The 18,207-nt window shown below is 39.1% G+C and overlaps 2 protein-coding genes across 2 annotated transcripts in view; one reads left to right on the top strand and one right to left on the bottom strand.

Moving 5' to 3' along the window:
- The window catches only part of AKAP7 (A-kinase anchoring protein 7), a 100,193-nt gene that overhangs the window by 17,324 nt on the left and 64,662 nt on the right, over window positions 1-18,207 (top strand). The window contains exon 6 of the mRNA XM_009281524.1: window positions 10,029-10,141. Coding sequence (XP_009279799.1) covers window positions 10,029-10,141 — 113 coding nt within the window. The remainder of the gene's footprint in view (window positions 1-10,028; window positions 10,142-18,207) is intronic.
- On the bottom strand, window positions 14,616-17,051 carry MSH5 (mutS homolog 5). Its single transcript, XM_009281522.1, has one exon. It carries the CDS (start codon window positions 17,049-17,051, stop codon window positions 14,616-14,618), a length of 2,436 nt encoding a protein of 811 aa, XP_009279797.1.

Below are 18,207 nucleotides of genomic sequence, written 5' to 3'. Positions count from 1 at the left end.
GGGGGGAAGGTGTTTTAAGATTTAGTTTTTATTTCTCATTACCCTACTCTGATTTGATTGGTAATAAATTAAATTAATTTTCCCCAAGTCTGTTTTGCCCATGATGGTAATTGGTGAGTGATCTCCCTGTCCTTATCTTGACCCATGAGCCTTTCATTATATTTTCTCTCCCTGTCCAGTTGAGGAGAGGGAGTGATAGAGTGCCTTTGGTGGGCACCTGGTGTCCAGCCAGGGTCAACCCACCACAACATCTTAGACTAGTGAACCAGATTTTGATCAGAATTAGACAAGTAAAGATGAGATCAGCTTTTGACCTTTGTTTTTCAGTTTGACAGTCCTTCCTAGTAGATAAACTCAGTACAGTCAAATTTAGCAAACAAGCAAACCTATGTTTTCTTTGTAAAGCATAACTACTGATGCTCAGGGTGAGCATTCTTTGCTTATATTAGAATTACAGCTGTATATTATTATTTTCACTTAACACTGCTGTTTAGTAAAAATGTTTCTTATTTCAGTGCTTACTTTTGCCAACCAAATGGATCATTTCTTGGCCTTAGGCCTGTTGTTCAGTCTCTAGACTTACACAGTGATGTTTGTTTTGTCTGGATTTAGTTCTGAAACAGGGCAGGGAGCTTCTCTGATACCTTTTTATTTAGTAAAATGACTGAAAATGTTTAATGGGTATGACTTCAGGATGTGCTATCTTAACATTTCTTAGTGAGTGTCATAACCGTAACTTCTGAATTGCTGCTGATTTCAGAGTATCTTTTTGTGCCTTCATGGAAGTGCTAAATTATTTCATAATGGGTAACCTATAACTCGTGAAAGCAAATTCAGTTTTTGTATTGATGCTTGTGCCAGAAGAAAAATTTTTAGGTCTGTAATTATGTAACACTGAAGATTATACAAGTGTGTTTCAAAAGTTAGCTTAGTTACATATTAAATTAGTGGAAAGGCCAAGTATGAGTAGGAAGAAAATGAATATACTAAATAGTTTCTACGTATGTCTTCATTAGATTAAATTGCAAAGAATTCAATATAAGTAACCTGATAAAAATAGATAATTTGTTATTACACAGATGTCCTTCAGGGCAGTGCAATTTGGAATGTGAAATAATATTAAACAAAAGAATCTATGTGAACTCTTCAGAACTGACAAGGTAAACAAGAGAGTCGTTAGGATTCTCCCTCCTCTCCTAAGTGTATCACATGTATAATACCTTTAATGTAAGAGTACACTTACAGAGTTAATTGCAACACAGTTTAGTTTGCATGCAGTTTTTACAAAACATTAGCAGACAGTCCTCCAAGGGCCAAAGCTCCTACTGAAGGTGTTGCATTTTGGGGAAAAGACCATGTAGTACTTTCTGGGCTGTACTTGACACAATAAATATACCTTCTAATGTAAAGAATCATATTAGCAGAAATGTGCCGTTGAGTTTATTTTCTGTAATACATTTCATATATTAATTCAAAACAGGGTGTCTGTCAAAATTATGCCTAATATTCCTGCTCTGTGGATAGTATCCTGAATACACAATTTTAGAGAGACTGCTGGAAGAGAAAATACTGGAAACTTTTCTGCTGGGCTGCTATTGTCAGGATCTGTGTGAAGATTGCTATCAGCTCTTCATATATACTGCTGTGAGGTTATATATGTTTGACAGAAATTAGTTGTCACAAGTTTATTCTGGCTTCTAATACAGCTTGCCTGTGATATAACTTGTGTCCTTAGAAAACTGCAATTTTAAAACTGAAGCTGGCAGAAAGAAAAAAAATATACATTATTGCCTGCAGGATGTTAATCATTCTGTTGATGTCCACGGAACAGTAAAGAGAGATCACTTCTGTAGCTGGTTTAATTTTTGGCGAGACCTAAGTTTAGTTTATTACAGAATTACTGTTTTGCTATTTCAAGATTATGTTTGGTTTCTGCTATGCTCTAAGGTGAATTTTGACTTCATGTGTTATTTTGTGTTCTACATGGATGTTGAAGGAGAAATACTGCTAAGCAATAGAAAATACATTAAGATAAATTAGCTTCTTGTCAGAGCCGATTTAGTTCCATAAATTGTATGGAAATTTGTTTGATACCAATAACGTCTGAATGTGGTACAGCATTATAATGGTAAGTGCATGTCTGCTAATGCCAATGTAAACGTAAGTTTGCCAGAGACAAAAGTTCAGGAAAAGCAGAGCTCATATGTATCTTCTGTTTGTTGTGATTTGCTAGTTATTTCCCAACAATCCATTAAAAGACATTAGCATCATATAATTATCTACCAGGAATAGTGCTAAACTGTTATGACAGAAATTTGAGGACGAGTGTCCAAGTCTTTTTAGAAATCCTGAGATAAAAGTGACGTATACACTTACAGCGATTTTTAAAAAACTTCTTTTCACGTGCTTTGCTACACTACAGAGTATTGAAGTACTAAGTGAATTTGGAAAAGGTAATGAATTGTTTGGCTTCGATTTTCATTTTGGTAATTATATTGTAAATGCTATTTGATGCTGATAGAAGTGAATAAGTGAATCCTGTTTTTTACCCACAAGACTTCCAGATTTTGGTTTTATGGATGAATGATGCACGTTATGGTCTGGCCATCAGAGGGAGCTTGTATTTTATGAACCAAAAAGTTACTCTTCTGTTGATGCAGATAACTATTTCATTTGCTTTTGGTCCTTTGTTTTTAAGAAATGTTGATTTGTTGGGTTAAATATTTTAGTACAGTTAGGACTGCACTAGACAGACACGTAGTACACCTAACTAGCCATTTCCTTTAACTTCAGTTTTCTAAAAATGACATTTAGTCTAATCTCACTAAATTGATTTTCCCAACAGTCCGTACTAGAGAGAGAGAAATGGAAAGCGAGTCATACTGCCCATCTTCTTCTCTAGGTACATTACAGCTTTACTCAAGCATAAGCTGGCATTGCCACCATACCAAAGCAGTCCATCCCCTTTTGTTGTGCTGGGGATTTGTGCAGCCACATGGTGAATTCAACTGTGGTTAAATTAACGTTTTTACCTTTGCCAGCTAATTTTTAAGCTATTCAGTTTGCCAGTGCAGTTTACTGTATAGCTACATGACTGTCGGCACAAAAGATAGTAGCAGTGGCAGGCATGGAGCTGGAGAGGAACAGTCTGTTTTGGCAAGGATGGTGGTTTATGAGCTTCTTTAAAGATTATGAAACCACACGTTTAGTATCTATTTTAGGGTGAGTTACATTGCCCTGACTTCGGAGAGCCTAGAGAAATAGTTTAATTCAGTTAAGTTAGTTCACTTTAGTTCCAGATGGCTGAAGCTAAGATAACTGAATTTTGCCTCTTGTTAGTTATTCTTAAGTAATTTCACATGATGGAAAAATCGAGAACTCAGAACTGTTGTAATTTTCCATTAAAACAACTGATTTTTACAAAGTGAATAAAAAGCTGCTAGTCCAAATCCATAACAGTTGCATTGAACACGTACTGCTGTGACATTGATAACTCAGAACTGTTGTAATTTTCCATTAAAACAACTGATTTGTACAAAGTGAATAAAAAGCTGCTAGTCCAAATCCATAACAGTTGCATTGAACACGTACTGCTGTGACATTGATAGATTTTCTTCTAGTCCATGTGCCATTAGTTATAGTTCCTACTAATGTGTGTAGCAGAACTTTACTGGGATGTGTAGGAACTTGGCTCATCCACAGCAAGAAGAGAAGCATGCTCTAAAGTTGAAAGTGGCAGTGTTCTGCTGTCTCAAGAATGTAATTATCTCTGTCAGCAAATATATATATGCTGTATTGTGTGATGAATATAACCAGCAGAAAAAAAATCCAACAGTTTTTTTGTTGATTTCATTACAAGAGCCAGGCACCTACTTGCTGATAGTACTTACTTACATCAAGGACCGATTCCAATAGACCTGAGCGTTGTTCATGCCTTTTGATATTACGTAGTTTTCTGCATGCAGCCTTTTCTAATTCAGCTTTGCACTACATGACAGTTTTCTTCATTTTAGGCCTCTTGACGAGACAAATGCTGACAACAAGGGCAAATATTTTAGTGAAAATAAACAGTTACTATTAAGGCCTAGTATAACACCAGTTACTTTTATGAGCTTGTGCTTCTAACAAGTAATAGTTATTAAATACAGTTTGCTCTGGAGCTCAACATTTACTGCATGGGAATATTAAATGCTGTGCTATTGCCAAATCTCTTAGCTCACCTTTTTTGTGTGTCACATGACAAGTAGAAGAGGCTAAAGTAGATATGCAAGAGCAATAGGCTGGGACAGGGGCCTGGCTTTGGAGCACTGTATTGCAGTGCCTCTCCTGCTCTTTGATGCTACTACTCTTCACTCAGGGTCTTAAAATTTTGATCAACTGTGTGGAAGGAGTCAGAAAGAATGGAAATACCTGAATTTCTGTTTCAGTCTAGCACTTTGAGCCTTCACATTATCATTGTTTGTCTTGTAAGGCTTACCTTACATATTGGCCTCTGTGCACAAAGTGGGGGTTGCTTGGTCCAGCTGCTCCTTGGATCCTGCTTTATGAATGAGCACATCTTTCTTCTGTATACGTGTATGGCGGTGGAGAGAAACGGAACAACCTGCGCATACTGCTGATACGTGTTTGAAATAACCGTATAGCTCACTGATACATGATAGTGGTACGGTACAGTGACAACTCACTGTAGAAAAGCCAAAGTAATATATAACCAAGTAGCAGTGGAAGAACCATTGGGAAATTGGCTTGACTCTGGTTTACCTTTTGGCACAGTGTAAAGCTGACTATTTGCGGAGAAGTGTTAGTACTGATGGGGAGAAAAAATAGCAACTTTTCGTATGGAGAGATGAGAAACGCAGGCTCTCCTTTTCTTACATCCTGGAGATAAAAGTCGCCAGCACGTGAGGTAGTGACTGACCCTGGTTTAGCCACCGTATTTTTTCATCAGAGATTGGGGATTGCTGAGGTGTGCAGGAGTCAGTAGTTTTTGTCGGGCAGCAGCCAGGGACACTCCTCAGGCTAATACTATCATTTATAATGGTCTTAACGGTAGGATGGTAGAGTTTGGTGCTTGATGCAGCCTTTTGATTATATATTCCAAGCATAACATGATATCTAAAATACTTTTTTTAAATTCATGGTGCTCATCTCTGGAGACATATAATTGAAGTTGTGATAAATATTAGCATGTGAAATAGATGGCTTCGAGTTCTTCATTGGCTTGGAAATTGGGTCTTGTAAGGCTTTGTGAGTGCCTTATGCTCAGTGCTATTAGGAAAGGAAGGATGACCAGAAGAGCTTCTTTGTAAAACCCAAACTTCTGCTAACTGATAGCCAACAGAATCCTCTTAAAAAACAACTAAGAGCTTAAAAATTGTAACATGACTTAACATGATAGTTATAACTGTAAGTTAGCTATGCTTAGCTTTCTTCAAGCTTTTCTTCAGTTCCAAGTGTAAAGTACAAAATTTTTAATAAAGAGACAGAATACTGTTTCTAAATTCTAAACCTTTTAATTGAGGGAACATGCTTTAGAGACAAGCAGAAATTGATAGACTCGAAGAAAATGTACATTTGTAGCAGTTTTCCATATCTAATGAAATCTTGGAAAAGAAGATGGCCATTTGTATTACAGAATATGGCTTTGTGCAATTTTTCTATGAACCATTCTGTATTGATCTAGCTGTTGAATTTTTGAGCCTTTCCAGTATATAGCAGTTCTGAGTAAGTTTCATATATCACATTTCAAGTCTAATTATGGGGAAACAGTTGTCTAATGGATTCAGCCACATCCAATGTAAGAGAGACAGATGACATTCAGTAATTTTGACATTATAAAAATAAGGTACAAAATGATATTGCAGAGTACTTCAAATTGCATGAAAGACGGTCTGAAAGCTGTCCAAAAATTTGTTCCAGGAAGTCATTGAGCTTTTAAAAATAGCCTTAACTTTTCTAGGGTATACTTTGAAGCTGCAAACGTTGGTCAGCCTGAGATTGGCCGACATTTTTTGGCCACAAAACTGGTCAGAGGGATGGAACACCTCTCCTATGAGGAAAGGCTGAGAGGGTTGGGGTTGTTCAGCCTGGAGAGGAGAAGGCTCTGGGGAGACCTTATTGCGGCCTTTCAATGCTTAAAGGGGGCTTATAAGAAAGATGGGGACAAACTTTTTAGCAGGGCCTGTTGCGATAGGACAAGGTGTAATCATTTTAAACTAAAAGAGGGTAGATTCAGACTAGACATAAGGAAGAAATTTTTTACGCTGAGGGTGGTGAAGCACTGGCACAGGTTGCCCAGAGAGTTTTTTTTTCTGCCCATGGCAGGGGGGTTGGACTAGATGACTTTTAAAGGTCCCTTCCAACCCAAACTATTCTATGATTCCAATAAGGGAAAACAGAGATCTTGTTTGATTTTTCAGTCTAGCTAATGTTGATGTCTGGGGGAAAGATGGCAGGGCAGATCCTCATTTTTTAAGACCCATGGGCATTGTCTGTCTACTGTTCTTGTCCTCTTGGACAAGAACCTTGGCCTCTAATTTCTTTCAGTTCAGGCAATCCCCATCATAAACTTTAACCTTTGTGTATTTGCTCAGTCTTCAAATCCACTTTCGTGCTGTTCCATAAGCCTAGAACTTTCTCTTGCCCACAGCATCCGTGCTTCCTTCCCCATTTCTTTTAAAACCCTTCTTGTGGCCACTTCTTCAAAGAGCTGCATGTAATAGCATTACATTATTTTTTAACCTTCCTGTGCTGTCAGGAAAACATTTCCCTTTGTTTCTTTTTTTCCCCCGTCCATCTGCTCAGATTTCTTTCTATTTTCATTATCTTTGAAGAAGGAAACGTTGTGCTAATTATGTTCATAAGTCACCTTAACCAGTAAAATGTCACGCTTTCCCTAAGTGTCAAATACTGCAAAACTGGGTCTATCTGTAGTACCAGCAAGTGTGGCCAATCTCTTGAGCCTGTGATGTTTAATGACAGTCTATGCCATGACAAAGCTGTGTGAGGTCTGATCACCATGAGAACATGTGTGAACACACACACACATGTAAATCTATTAAATTTAAAACTGCGCTGTCTCTCTGAAGTTATGCTTTCTTTTAATTATGTTTTTTTCTTTATTAGAATTGCCAGGTATGAAAAAAAGATGAATTTAGAAAGATAAATAGAAGCAGATAGTGAACAAAGCTATTTAGCACAAAATGGAGACACGCAGGCCATGTGGTTGCTGTTCAGCAGTGTAAAGTGTAGGTGCCCTACTGTCCCACTGTAACACACATTTATAGTGCCATATGGTCAGTCTGCCCTGTTGAAAACACTGGGCTTAAAATCCTGTGATCGGATGCACATTGGCAAACCACTGGTCTGACGCGAAGCTCTTACTGGAGTTAGGGGGACACCCTTAGAGGTGCAAATCTTCACCAGCACAGACCTTAATTGCAGAGTGGGAGGTAAGACACTGCTTGGCATAAGACATGATGGCAGAAAGACTTTGAGCTTTTAGGGGAGAAAAAAGACTACAGTCCACAAGACTGAGTCAGAATATCACAGGGTAGCATAAACCTGGTTTTGATAAGACTAATCCTTTGCTGGAACATCAAAGTCAATGAGTCCCCAAATGATGCAGTTCAGAGAGCCAAAGGAACCAGAAAATGGCTTTGTTACAGATAATTTCGGTTTCAGATAAATGTAACATTTTGTTAGCTTACTAACATCAGAAAATAAGCAGGCCGTTGGATGCATGGAAATACATGCACACCATAACTAAATGACTTAATTTGAACTTCCATATCTCAGTTTGAAGAAGCAGCAAACATTTATTTGTAGTCTTCTGTTTTGATATGTTAATCTGTTGTTCAGCAGCATTTGTGTGCACAGCTGCACAATAGCTTAGCGGGGATTCAGTGTAAATTTAGAAATATTTCCTGCAGACACAATTTGAAATAATACAAGTAGGTAAGCTGTACTTGTGTATAGATACATAGCTATAGCTATAGATATATAGTAGGCCTACAGATCTAGATGCATAGATCTGTAGATCTATATAGCAGTTATGCTTGTACATGCATATATACATACATGGGTCGGGGGGAGAGAGAGAGAACGGGCACAAACTGAAACACAGGAGGATCCCTCTGAACATCAGGAAACACTTTTTTACTGTGTGGGTGATGGAGCGCTGGCACAGGTCGCCCAGGGAGGTTGTGGGGTCTCCATCCTTGGAGATACGCAGAACTCACCCAGACACAGTCCTGGGCAACCAGCTGTAGGCGGCCCTGCTTGAGCAGGGAGGTTGGACCAGATGACTTCCGGAGGTCCCTTCCCACCTCAACCATTCCAGTAGGTTATTTGCAGCATCTGCCATAGTAAGATGACCCCTATTACCATTGTGCAAATGCTTCACAAGTTTTAATCCGGTTGCCCTTTCAGCATCCTGTGAGTTAGAATAAAAGGTTGGGCTAATTCTTTTTTGTAAAATGCATCAGCATCTTATCAGTGGGGAGTGAAGCTTGAAAGAGAATTTTCAAGTGGGCCTGTTTAAGAGATGGTATTTGGGTCTTTGATTTCCTTGGCTTCTTTCAAAATCCCAACTTTAGTTGCATAGACTGTGGAGCCTAAGGTTATAAATCATACGCAGCAGAGAAAGGGAAGTGAATTTTGATCTCCAGGTCCCAAGTGAATACTCTGAGCTTCTAGAACTTTTCTGTTGCAAAGTAATGCACAAACTTGTAAAATGTCAAGTGTGATTTCAAAGTAGCTCACTTAAATAGTTACTATAGAAAACAAAAAATGGTAAGAGTAAGGACTCTGGAATGACGTGTTACAGGAGCGTGAACTGGCAGACTTACGCTAGCCAGCTTTATATGCCTATATTCCTCTTCCTTGGGCCTTCCCTATTTTTTTTCAGCCAGCTGTGCTGTTCGCTTCCCAGTGTAATGCATTTTCTTCCAGGTGGGAGAATAAAGCACTGGATCTTTCTGTTACAGCTGAACTATCAAGCCAAAAAATAATACACTTAAATGCAAATACATCGTTATGGTAAGGGTTGATTAAATTCATGTGATAGGATAGATTTTATTTTTTTTCCCCTCTTTTGATTTTAGTTCAAGGATAGCATGAGTCAGCTAGACCTACAGCTAGTGAAAAATTGGAAGTTGTATTTGCAAAGGAAAAAAAAAGATATTCCAGTTTTTCTGTTTTTCAGCAATAGAGATATTCTACTTACTGGTATTGTTTTTGCCACAGGTTTTATCAGTTTTATCTTAATCTTTTTTCCAAAATTACAACAGAAATTTTTCATTTGAAGTATTTCGGGTAAAAGAAATACGGAACATAATTCAAAAGTTGTAGTGAAATTTATTTCCAAGAAATGAAACATTACATTGGGCAGATGAGTTGGGAAATAGTAAACTAGGTCAGTGTAGTAGAGTTGCTTTGGCCTGGGCTGTAGATAAAAGTGTACATTAAAAATAGGAAATCAGCTTGCAAGGCAACAGTGAAGCTTAAAAAACCAAAACTCATCAGCACACCTGATACGTTCTCTAATTCTGCCATGTAAATCCAGTGCTAGAATTTACAGCTTTCAATTTCAGATTTCCTTTGGTCTGGGTGGGAGATTACCCAAATACAGACAATAAAACTCACCAGTGTTTTTGAAGAGAGACAGTTCTGTTACATGCTCAGAGTTCCTGAAGTTTCCAAAACTCTTCCGGTGAGAGTAACTCCTGAACAGTTCTAATGTCAAGTTCCTATTTTGATAGCAAAAGCAGGCAGCATGGACGGCTTTCTGTTTGCCATTATTTTAGTAAAGCCGAATTTGTGACCCATATTAACTGCAGATATAAGACTATTTCCACATGAAATAATACGTACCTTTGAAGTTAACTGGAAGTCTCTCTGCCTTTTGGGACTCATCATCCTGTTTTTTCCATGTGGAGTGGCTGTGGCTCATATTACAGTAGAAAGCACATTTTTAAGCATTCTATCATGTAATATCTTTGTACCTCTACATTTTTCTCCCCGCTCAGAGACTATGAAGAAGATATTTCAAGAAAAGGGCATCTTGGCAGGAGATGAAAGAGCTTTTAAACCACATCTGACCTTCATGAAGTTGTCAAAATCAGCACAGCTACGTAAGCAGGTGAGCTCACATTTCACATAGCTCAGCAGCAATCTAGAAAGTTTAATTTGGAGACGAACAAAGGAGTTGCTTATGCTACAGCATCACACTTTCTACTTTGTAACCAGCTGAAGAGGTAAGACTTGCAAATACTGATTTTTTTAGAAAAAATAATTAGTACGTCTACCATATAAACAGTAGTCCTGTACTGTACTTTAAGTTACCACTCTTGATAATCTCAGTACAGTAATACCATGGTCTATTTTCTTTTGGGAAACTATGCAAGACCAAAGGATGAAAGTACTTGTTCAAAATTATAGAATTATTATTAGGGTGTAGATTACATGCATGCAGTTTGTTTGGATAGTTTTGTTTTGTTACGGTACAGGAGAAAATAAGCAAATAAACAGTGGAATTTATATTTGGATTATGCATAATATGCAGACTGTCAGTTCCCTCTATTGAATATGCTTTGGTGAATTTCAGAGTAGCAAAGAAACACATCTTCTATATTCTCTTTTGCAGGCAGTTATTTCTTGCCTACTTATTCGTTTTGACAAAATACACAAATACATAAAAGTAGGTTATAACTGTGAAGATAAATATATAGAAGCAATACTAGTATCTCGAGTTTTTTATTTCATACTAATTTAACAGTACTATTGTATTATTTAACATAAGGTATATCTCCATAAAAATTTTTTGCTGACATTGTATGGAATGTTTTACGTGATCCTTTAACATTGACCAGGAAAATAATTTTCAGAAAAAATATATTTTTAAATAAGAATTAAAGTACATAATTTAAATATTTTAAATTTATTTTTTTCCTTAATAGTAAGCATCAAAGAAAAATACTTTAAAATTTCATTAGAAATAACTTTAAAAAATGCTGAAGGTACACATTATAATTAAAGCATTGTGAAATCAGTTGGAAGAAGGCAATGAGATTTGAGACACGTCAAGAAACTTCAAGGCCACACATACTTGCTCTGAAACAGAAGTAAGGACTTGTCCACAGGTTATAGGTGGTATATTATAGCTATTAAATTTGTAAGCTCACATAAGCTTTTGCTTGTATTAACAGTTGTTTTTTAAAACACTCATTTTAAAAATCCACAGCTGTTCTAGAACATCAGCTGTTCAGTAATTTAACTGTTTGGTTAAAACATGAGACAGTCAGGGTGGGTTTTTTGCCATTCTGTTTTTCGGTTGTTTTTTGGCTGGTGGTTTGTTTTGTTTACATTTTTCTACCTTGCATGAACTATTAGCCAGGATGCATACTTTCTGTGTTCTGATAGTCACTGCTGCTGACAGAACCAGGTCAATGTCATTCCAAATCATCTTCCTTAGTCCTCCATAATGCTGGATAATGCATATGGTATTCTAAAGATACACTGTATAGAAAGATACTGTGTATTAAAAATCTGTACATTATTTTATCAGGAATTTTTCTCTGTCAGTCCACTGTCAGGCATAAGCATCGGTCTTTACTATTATTTTTTGTTTCATTGTGTCCATGCATTTAGTGAGATAGTTTCATGCACTTACTGAAAACGATAAATAAAAACATGAAACATAACAGGAATAACTATTTTGTAGTATGTTTTAATACAATGTTTAATTGCATTTTCAGATCATACAACAGTATGAAAAAAAGGGGGGGAGTGGATGAAGATTACATGAGAAAGCATGTAAAAGAGCAAATAGAACTAAAGTAGTTAAGTATAGTTAACAGCTATAGCTTTAAAACTATATTAATATTTTTTTAAATGTAAGTTTCCTTATTTGAAGCAATACTCTCTTAAGCCGCTCTCCTCATCATGACATCTAAATTCCACCAAAGTTATCTTTTGGGAGAAAAAAAAAATGTGTTTTTCAAACCTTAATATAGCTACAGGCATTTTTGAAATGCATATATTCTGAAAAGATTTTAACTTTCCCAAATTGTTGCTGATATTTATAAAGCAAAGAGTTTGAGAATTCAAAATTAATAAAGATCTCAAGAAATCAGCTTTCCACTTTGAAGGCACAGCATTAAGCTAAAAATGGTAAATGCAAAAAACTTGGAAACAGACATTAATAAAGGATAAAAATGTGAGATAAAGTGGGTTAGAAAAGAGCTATCTGGGTTACTGTACCCCCTTCAGCTTCTCAGGTTAAAGAACTTACTTACCTACTCAGAAGTGGGAGCAACTCATTCTTCATGGTTGGTTGGACAATTCTGAGATCAAATGTGCCACTGAAAACTTCCCCAAAATAAGGAGGTACAGTGTGCCTCTAGGTGTCCTTGTGGAAGGAGATAAAGGGATATAATTTACTTGCACATGTTTAGCTGTTTCCACAATTGATTGTTCGAATGATAAGAATCTTGGGTTTGTATCATTATCTGCTATACAAAGAACCTAATGAAACACAATAAAAGAAGCAACTGGAGTTTTGCACTTGAAGATTACATTTTTATTCCTGCTTCCCTCACTAGCCTGCTACAGGTTGCCACAGGTCAGTCACAACCCCTCTGCTTTTCATTTGTCCAGATTGCTGTTTATTTCAGGGCGTGTTGTGAGGCACGCTTGATAAATGCTGTATGACGTTTGGAGATCCTTTGATAGCTAGTACTGCCAGAACTGCAAATACTGTGAAATGGATTTCATAAGTAGAAGATGACTGACAGCTAAATTGCTCTGATGGCATCTGCTTAATTAGTAAGGAGTGTATCCTTAGCCTAGGCAGTGGTTGACAAGAAAAAATGCCAAAAATATAATTTATGGATATTTAATATATGATATTCTTCTGTACAGTATATCTTTAGAATGCTGTATATATAATTAGTAAAAGAGAATATATTAGTGAGAAAAATCCGTTTGTATTTACAACGCTTGCAAGTGTTGTACAAGGCCTGATTCACTGTTACCATTCAACTGCAATGGTAACATCGTCAAGATGCTAGATATTATTTTGCAGACAGTATGATGATTGCACTGGAAATAGCAGTAGCTGCATGATTCGGTAATTCATTCTTGTATTTTTTAAGGTAAATTATGTTAAACTTTTGCCACTATCCTAGTTTCATATAGAGATAACATAAGGTCCTTATTTTGTAATAATAATGATAATAATTCCTTCACCATAAAGGAGGAAATTCCACACTGAATCAAACCCAAAGCAGTGTCTCCAAATTCAAATCTTTTTGATGTGCACTCACATTCATCTTTTTGCTATCTTCAGCTAGACGTACCAGATAAGATGTTTAATACTGATAGTTATGAAGGTAATTACTTTTTTCTCATGTAAATTTTCTCTCAATTTATGTGACATTAATAATTTTGGCTTCTTGAAATCAAATATAGCTGAAGAGAGATGTAGTATATCTGCTGCTGTCTTTTATTAGCCATACTGTAAGCAGTTACAGCAAGTTTTGGCAGTCAACCATAAGCTATCTAATGTCTCTTCTGTCTTATTTAGATAAGGAATCTCAGGCACTTATCTCGTTTCAGGAAAGGTTATTACTTCTATAGTACTTACGTATCATGTCTCCTGCTTCATTAATCTGTTAATGAATTTTTGTTGCATATGCATACATCAAATACTGTGTTCAGTAAAGATCCTCTGCATGACGAGAAGTGAAAGGGAATCCTCCCCTTCTGGTATTATTCCTTTAATGTTAAGTTTTACTCAATACTCGAAAATAGAATATAAAATGTGAATTTCTGTCTTACATCCCTAGTATAGTGTTTAGTTTCCTAGCTTTGTAATTTTGCTTTTATTTATACCCACATGGCATAGATACATAGTCGTACCATATAGAACCTTATGAGAGTGATTCTCGGTAAAACCAAAGCACTTCCCCTGTTTATCAGTCTCATAAGTCTTCTGACCTCTAGCATTCTTTTTATAATAACTCCTGGGATCTCTGGCATTTTGGACAGAAATGCTGGTATATGAAAATCTGCAGAGCTCATTAAATCCCTCTGTATTTCCATTTATCAGCCTCTACATCAGTGGTTTGTATTGTGACAACTGTTACTTGCTGATATGGGAGTCTGAGGCACAGACTTATTTGGAATCCTTGATGCTGATCCTAAAATGGCTGAAACGATCACTTTGGCACAATACAAAATAATAAACCCTTTGGTTTCACAGTCTTATGAGACCAGCAGAAATGTTTTGTGATTTTTCTACAGTATTTTTTTAATGTGAAGATCTAACAACAGGGGTAGAAAATGCACAAATTGGGTGACCCAGCAGCTGGAAAAGGTTCTTGAATTCTCTTCTTTCAGTCTTCCTGCTTTCATATCATACACCATATTGCAGAGACATGTAACTACAGTAATTGGTTTAAATAGGGAGAAGAAGAAAGGACATAACTATACACAGTTTGTTACAAGCTAAAGGTAGTGTAGGTGTTAGTCATAGTGATCATTCTTTAAATTACCAAACTCTCCTACTGAACATGGTAGATATGATGTAATCTATGCTTTTACACATACCCCTGTTACAGGACTGAGGCTGCAGAAGGCAGCACCTCTTTATGCATGAACTCTTCTAAGTCCACATGGGGATCATCAAGGTCTAGGTGAAGAAACTTTTCCACAACAGACTTGCATTTTTCCATCCGATCTCCTTTTGAGGGATGATCAATACGTTTGATAGCTTTTCCATTGCGAATCAGTTCTGACACTTCCACTCCTCTTTCAATAATTTTGGCTGGCATTCCTGCTAATGCAGCAATGTTGGCAGCATGACTAACAGTGGACGTGCCCTGTTTGATCTGATAGAAAAATATCAACTCATCTCCATCTTGGTGTGTCTCCATGGTCAGGTACTCCAGAAGAGGTGTGTCAGGCAGGAGTTCTAGCTGCATTAAACTGTGAAAATTAGTGGAGACAAAGACCTGTGGACACTGTGTTCCTTGACTGATCCAGTACCTCAGGACAGCAGCCAGAAGGGACAGGCCATCCAGTGTGTTGGTCCCTTTACCAAATTCATCAATAAGTACCAAGGACCTCTCTGTGGCGTTGTTTACTGCCTTGGCAACCTGGTTAAGATCAATCATGAAAGTGGAGAGCCCTACAGAAACTGATTCCCTACTGTGGATTCTTGTGTAAATCCCATCAATTACTCCAATCTCTGCCTCTGCTGCAGGGACGTAACTGCCGATTAGAGCCATGAATACTATAAGACCTACTTGCTTTAAGTAGACGCTCTTTCCAGATGAGTTGGGCCCTGTGATGATCTTTATTCGTCTGGTAGCCTCACCACTGTTCACAGGATTGGCCACAAAAGTCTTTGCACATAGTTCCATGAGTGGATGTCTTCCATCCTTGATGTGGAAGCCATGGCGGTGAGTAAAGCGTGGCCGGCAGTAGGCATTCTCCCGGGCCATCACTGACAAAGCTAGTAGCACATCTAGGTGTGCAGTGTACTCAATCACACTGTTAAGCACTTCAGACTTCTCCAAGATCTTTGTCTGCAGCTGGTGCATAATAAGTGTTTCCTGGTCTCTGATCTCACAGTGCAAGTCACCCAGCAGGCTGTCTAGCTCCTTAGTCCTAGCACTTCTGTAGTGCAGTTTATCCTCTGACAAGAACATGAAGTCCAAGCCTTCGATTTCAAAGTCACTCTTCTCCACCATAGTTGGTAGCCGTGGAATGGAGAGGAGGAACCCAATCAAAGGAATGTAAATCACACAACAGGAGGGAATATGATTGTCCAAGGTCTCCAGTTCTTTTCGTGCCACTTCTGTAAGGAAGTCTGACAGTCCCATCAGCTTTCGTTTCTTCTCATCAATGGTGGGGTCCACATTGGGTCTAACAGTGAAGCGGTTCTCTGAGATGCTGCCTTCAAAGTCCACCACTTTGCTGATTAGACTAGCGATGTAGTGCAGATCATTAGTGAAGACACGCGAAATGGTCTGAAAGAGTTCAATAGTGTTGGGCAGAGAACGACATGTGTCTCTAAGGCACACTGCACTATACACTGTCTTATAGAGTGCTTGCCAGTCACTAACTTTTGTGTGGGAAAGAGTCATTCTTTTTAGAATAAGGGGCACATTTTTAATATTCTTGAGGCAACCTTGAAGAGTGAGGACTGTTTCATGGTTCTGAGCCAGCAGGAAGAAGTGGATAACATCTAGCCGTTTGTTCAGCTCTGTCAAGTTCCGAGTAGGTCGTGTGAGCCACAGCCTCAGCAGTTTTTCTCCCCATTTGCACCTGCAACGGTTTAAAATTCCATATAAACTGAATCCTTCTTTTAATCCACTGGACAGCTTGTACACAGAAGGATGGATATCACTTTTAAATATCTGCAGGACACAGTAAGTGTCTTGGTCCATATTCACAATATCTGACAGCACAAACTTTTTAAAGGCCAAAATAGGAACCGCAATAGTGCTTTCTTCGAGCTCAACTCCAACCCTTCTCCTGTCTAGGAACTTGAGGAGTCCCCCTAGGGCTCGTATCATGAGTGGGCTCTCAAAAGGGATGATTGAGGACAAGTAGAGAATTTTCTCTGTTGCAGTCATGTGAGATGGGATAAATGGAAATTGCCTAGATAGGATCCGTTGCTTGCTGACGTCTAAGCCAAAATCTGTGTTGGGAAACAGGACAATTTCTGGTTTTCCTATATCTTTATCACCAGCAGTAGCTGTTAGGTTGGTCAGGAATTTGGCAATATTCTGGTCCTGTTTTGCACTGGTCACTATGCATTGAGGATTAACTTCCCCAATCACTTTATGCAGTAGCTTGAGGTCTTCATTATCAGGTATGTCAGGCATGAAGTAGACTGAGCAATCTTCTGTATCATAATAAGTAATTGCAAGATGCCCTGCATACCACAAAACAGACATGTGTGTCTCAGAGCACTCGTGGTCCTCTGGGTCGGGCCCAAGTGGAGGTGGCAAGGCACAACTCGTGGCTGATATGGCAGTCATTCTGTTGGAGAAAGATATTTTTATTCACAACTCATCCAAAAAGTCCTGAGAAGTAACTGTAATTGACAACACTAGGTTAACACTCATTCTTCCAACTCTGGAGAAACTAAGATGCTACCAGGAATTAAAGACAGATGTTACCTGTTCAAGTGAAAAGATGCAGCCAATAACTACAGCCGCCATCTTGCTTCCAAGCAAGGTGGGACTGAGCTAACTACCAGCAATCTTGGAATAGTTTTACAGTTTTTCTTTGTATCCTTTATTTTAGTAATTTTATATATATGCCCAAATACCCATAACGTACATGCACATGTATATACATGTACAAAATCGTCCTCTCTCAGAGGTACTGGACATCCACAAGCACCGACCACAGCTCCTCTCAACAATGCAGCCACATAAACTGGTCATCGTTTCAGGGTCCTACCCCAGTATTTATGCAGCACCATCACATAGTACCGGTTTCTATACAAGTACATAACATACTGCTGCATGGATCAACCATACCAGTTTACCCTACAGAGTCCACAGTCGCTGTCAGCAACCCACTTCCAACCCTCTCCAACATCTTCTCCCCTCTACTCGCTCTCCTCACCACAGACGGGCAGCTCGTCTCGGCTGCTGCGTCTCCTTGCAGCTCGAAAGTTTTAGCTTGACCCCCTTCCCCTCCCTTGCCGGGCCGGTGGTTCGCGCTCTCTGCGCTCAGGCCTCCCCGCCGCCGGGTCCTGTCAGGAAGGTGCCGCAGTGTGGCGCTGAGCCCCGTCTCCGCAGCCAGGCCGCGGCCGCCATCCCGCCCCCGGCCCTGCCGCGCTGCCGTTAACCGCCGGCCGCCCCCGCTGCCGGGGGCCCACAGCAGCCTTCTCCCGGCAACGAGTCCCTGCCGTCATGCGGGGAATGGACCCTCAACCTCCCTTGCGGCCTCCCGGCTGAATGGGAGCAGCCTAATCCTCGGGGCTCAAGCTCCTCCCGCAGCCCCTCCCCGTCCTCGGGAGCGGCTCGCTACCCCCCCTCCCCGCCCCCCCCGGGCCCCGCGCCGGGGGGGGGGGGGGGGGGGGGGGGTGTGTGTGCCCTTGTCTCCTTCCCCAGTGCCCCGCAGACCCCCGTGTGTCCCCCAGGACCGTCCCTGTCGCCCCCCAGTGCCCCATAGACCCCCGAT

This window comes from Aptenodytes forsteri, unplaced genomic scaffold (assembly GCF_000699145.1).
Source record: "Aptenodytes forsteri isolate BGI_AS27 unplaced genomic scaffold, ASM69914v1 Scaffold82, whole genome shotgun sequence".
Lineage (NCBI taxonomy): Eukaryota > Metazoa > Chordata > Aves > Sphenisciformes > Spheniscidae > Aptenodytes > Aptenodytes forsteri.
Note: the sequence above shows the minus strand (reverse complement) of the source record. Positions and strands in the feature narration are given on the sequence as shown.

What these genes read in the sequence shown, in the direction of transcription:
- MSH5 (XM_009281522.1), bottom strand. Translation starts at nt 17,051, where the DNA reads ATGACTGCCATATCAGCCACGAGTTGTGCCTTGCCACCTCCACTTGGG.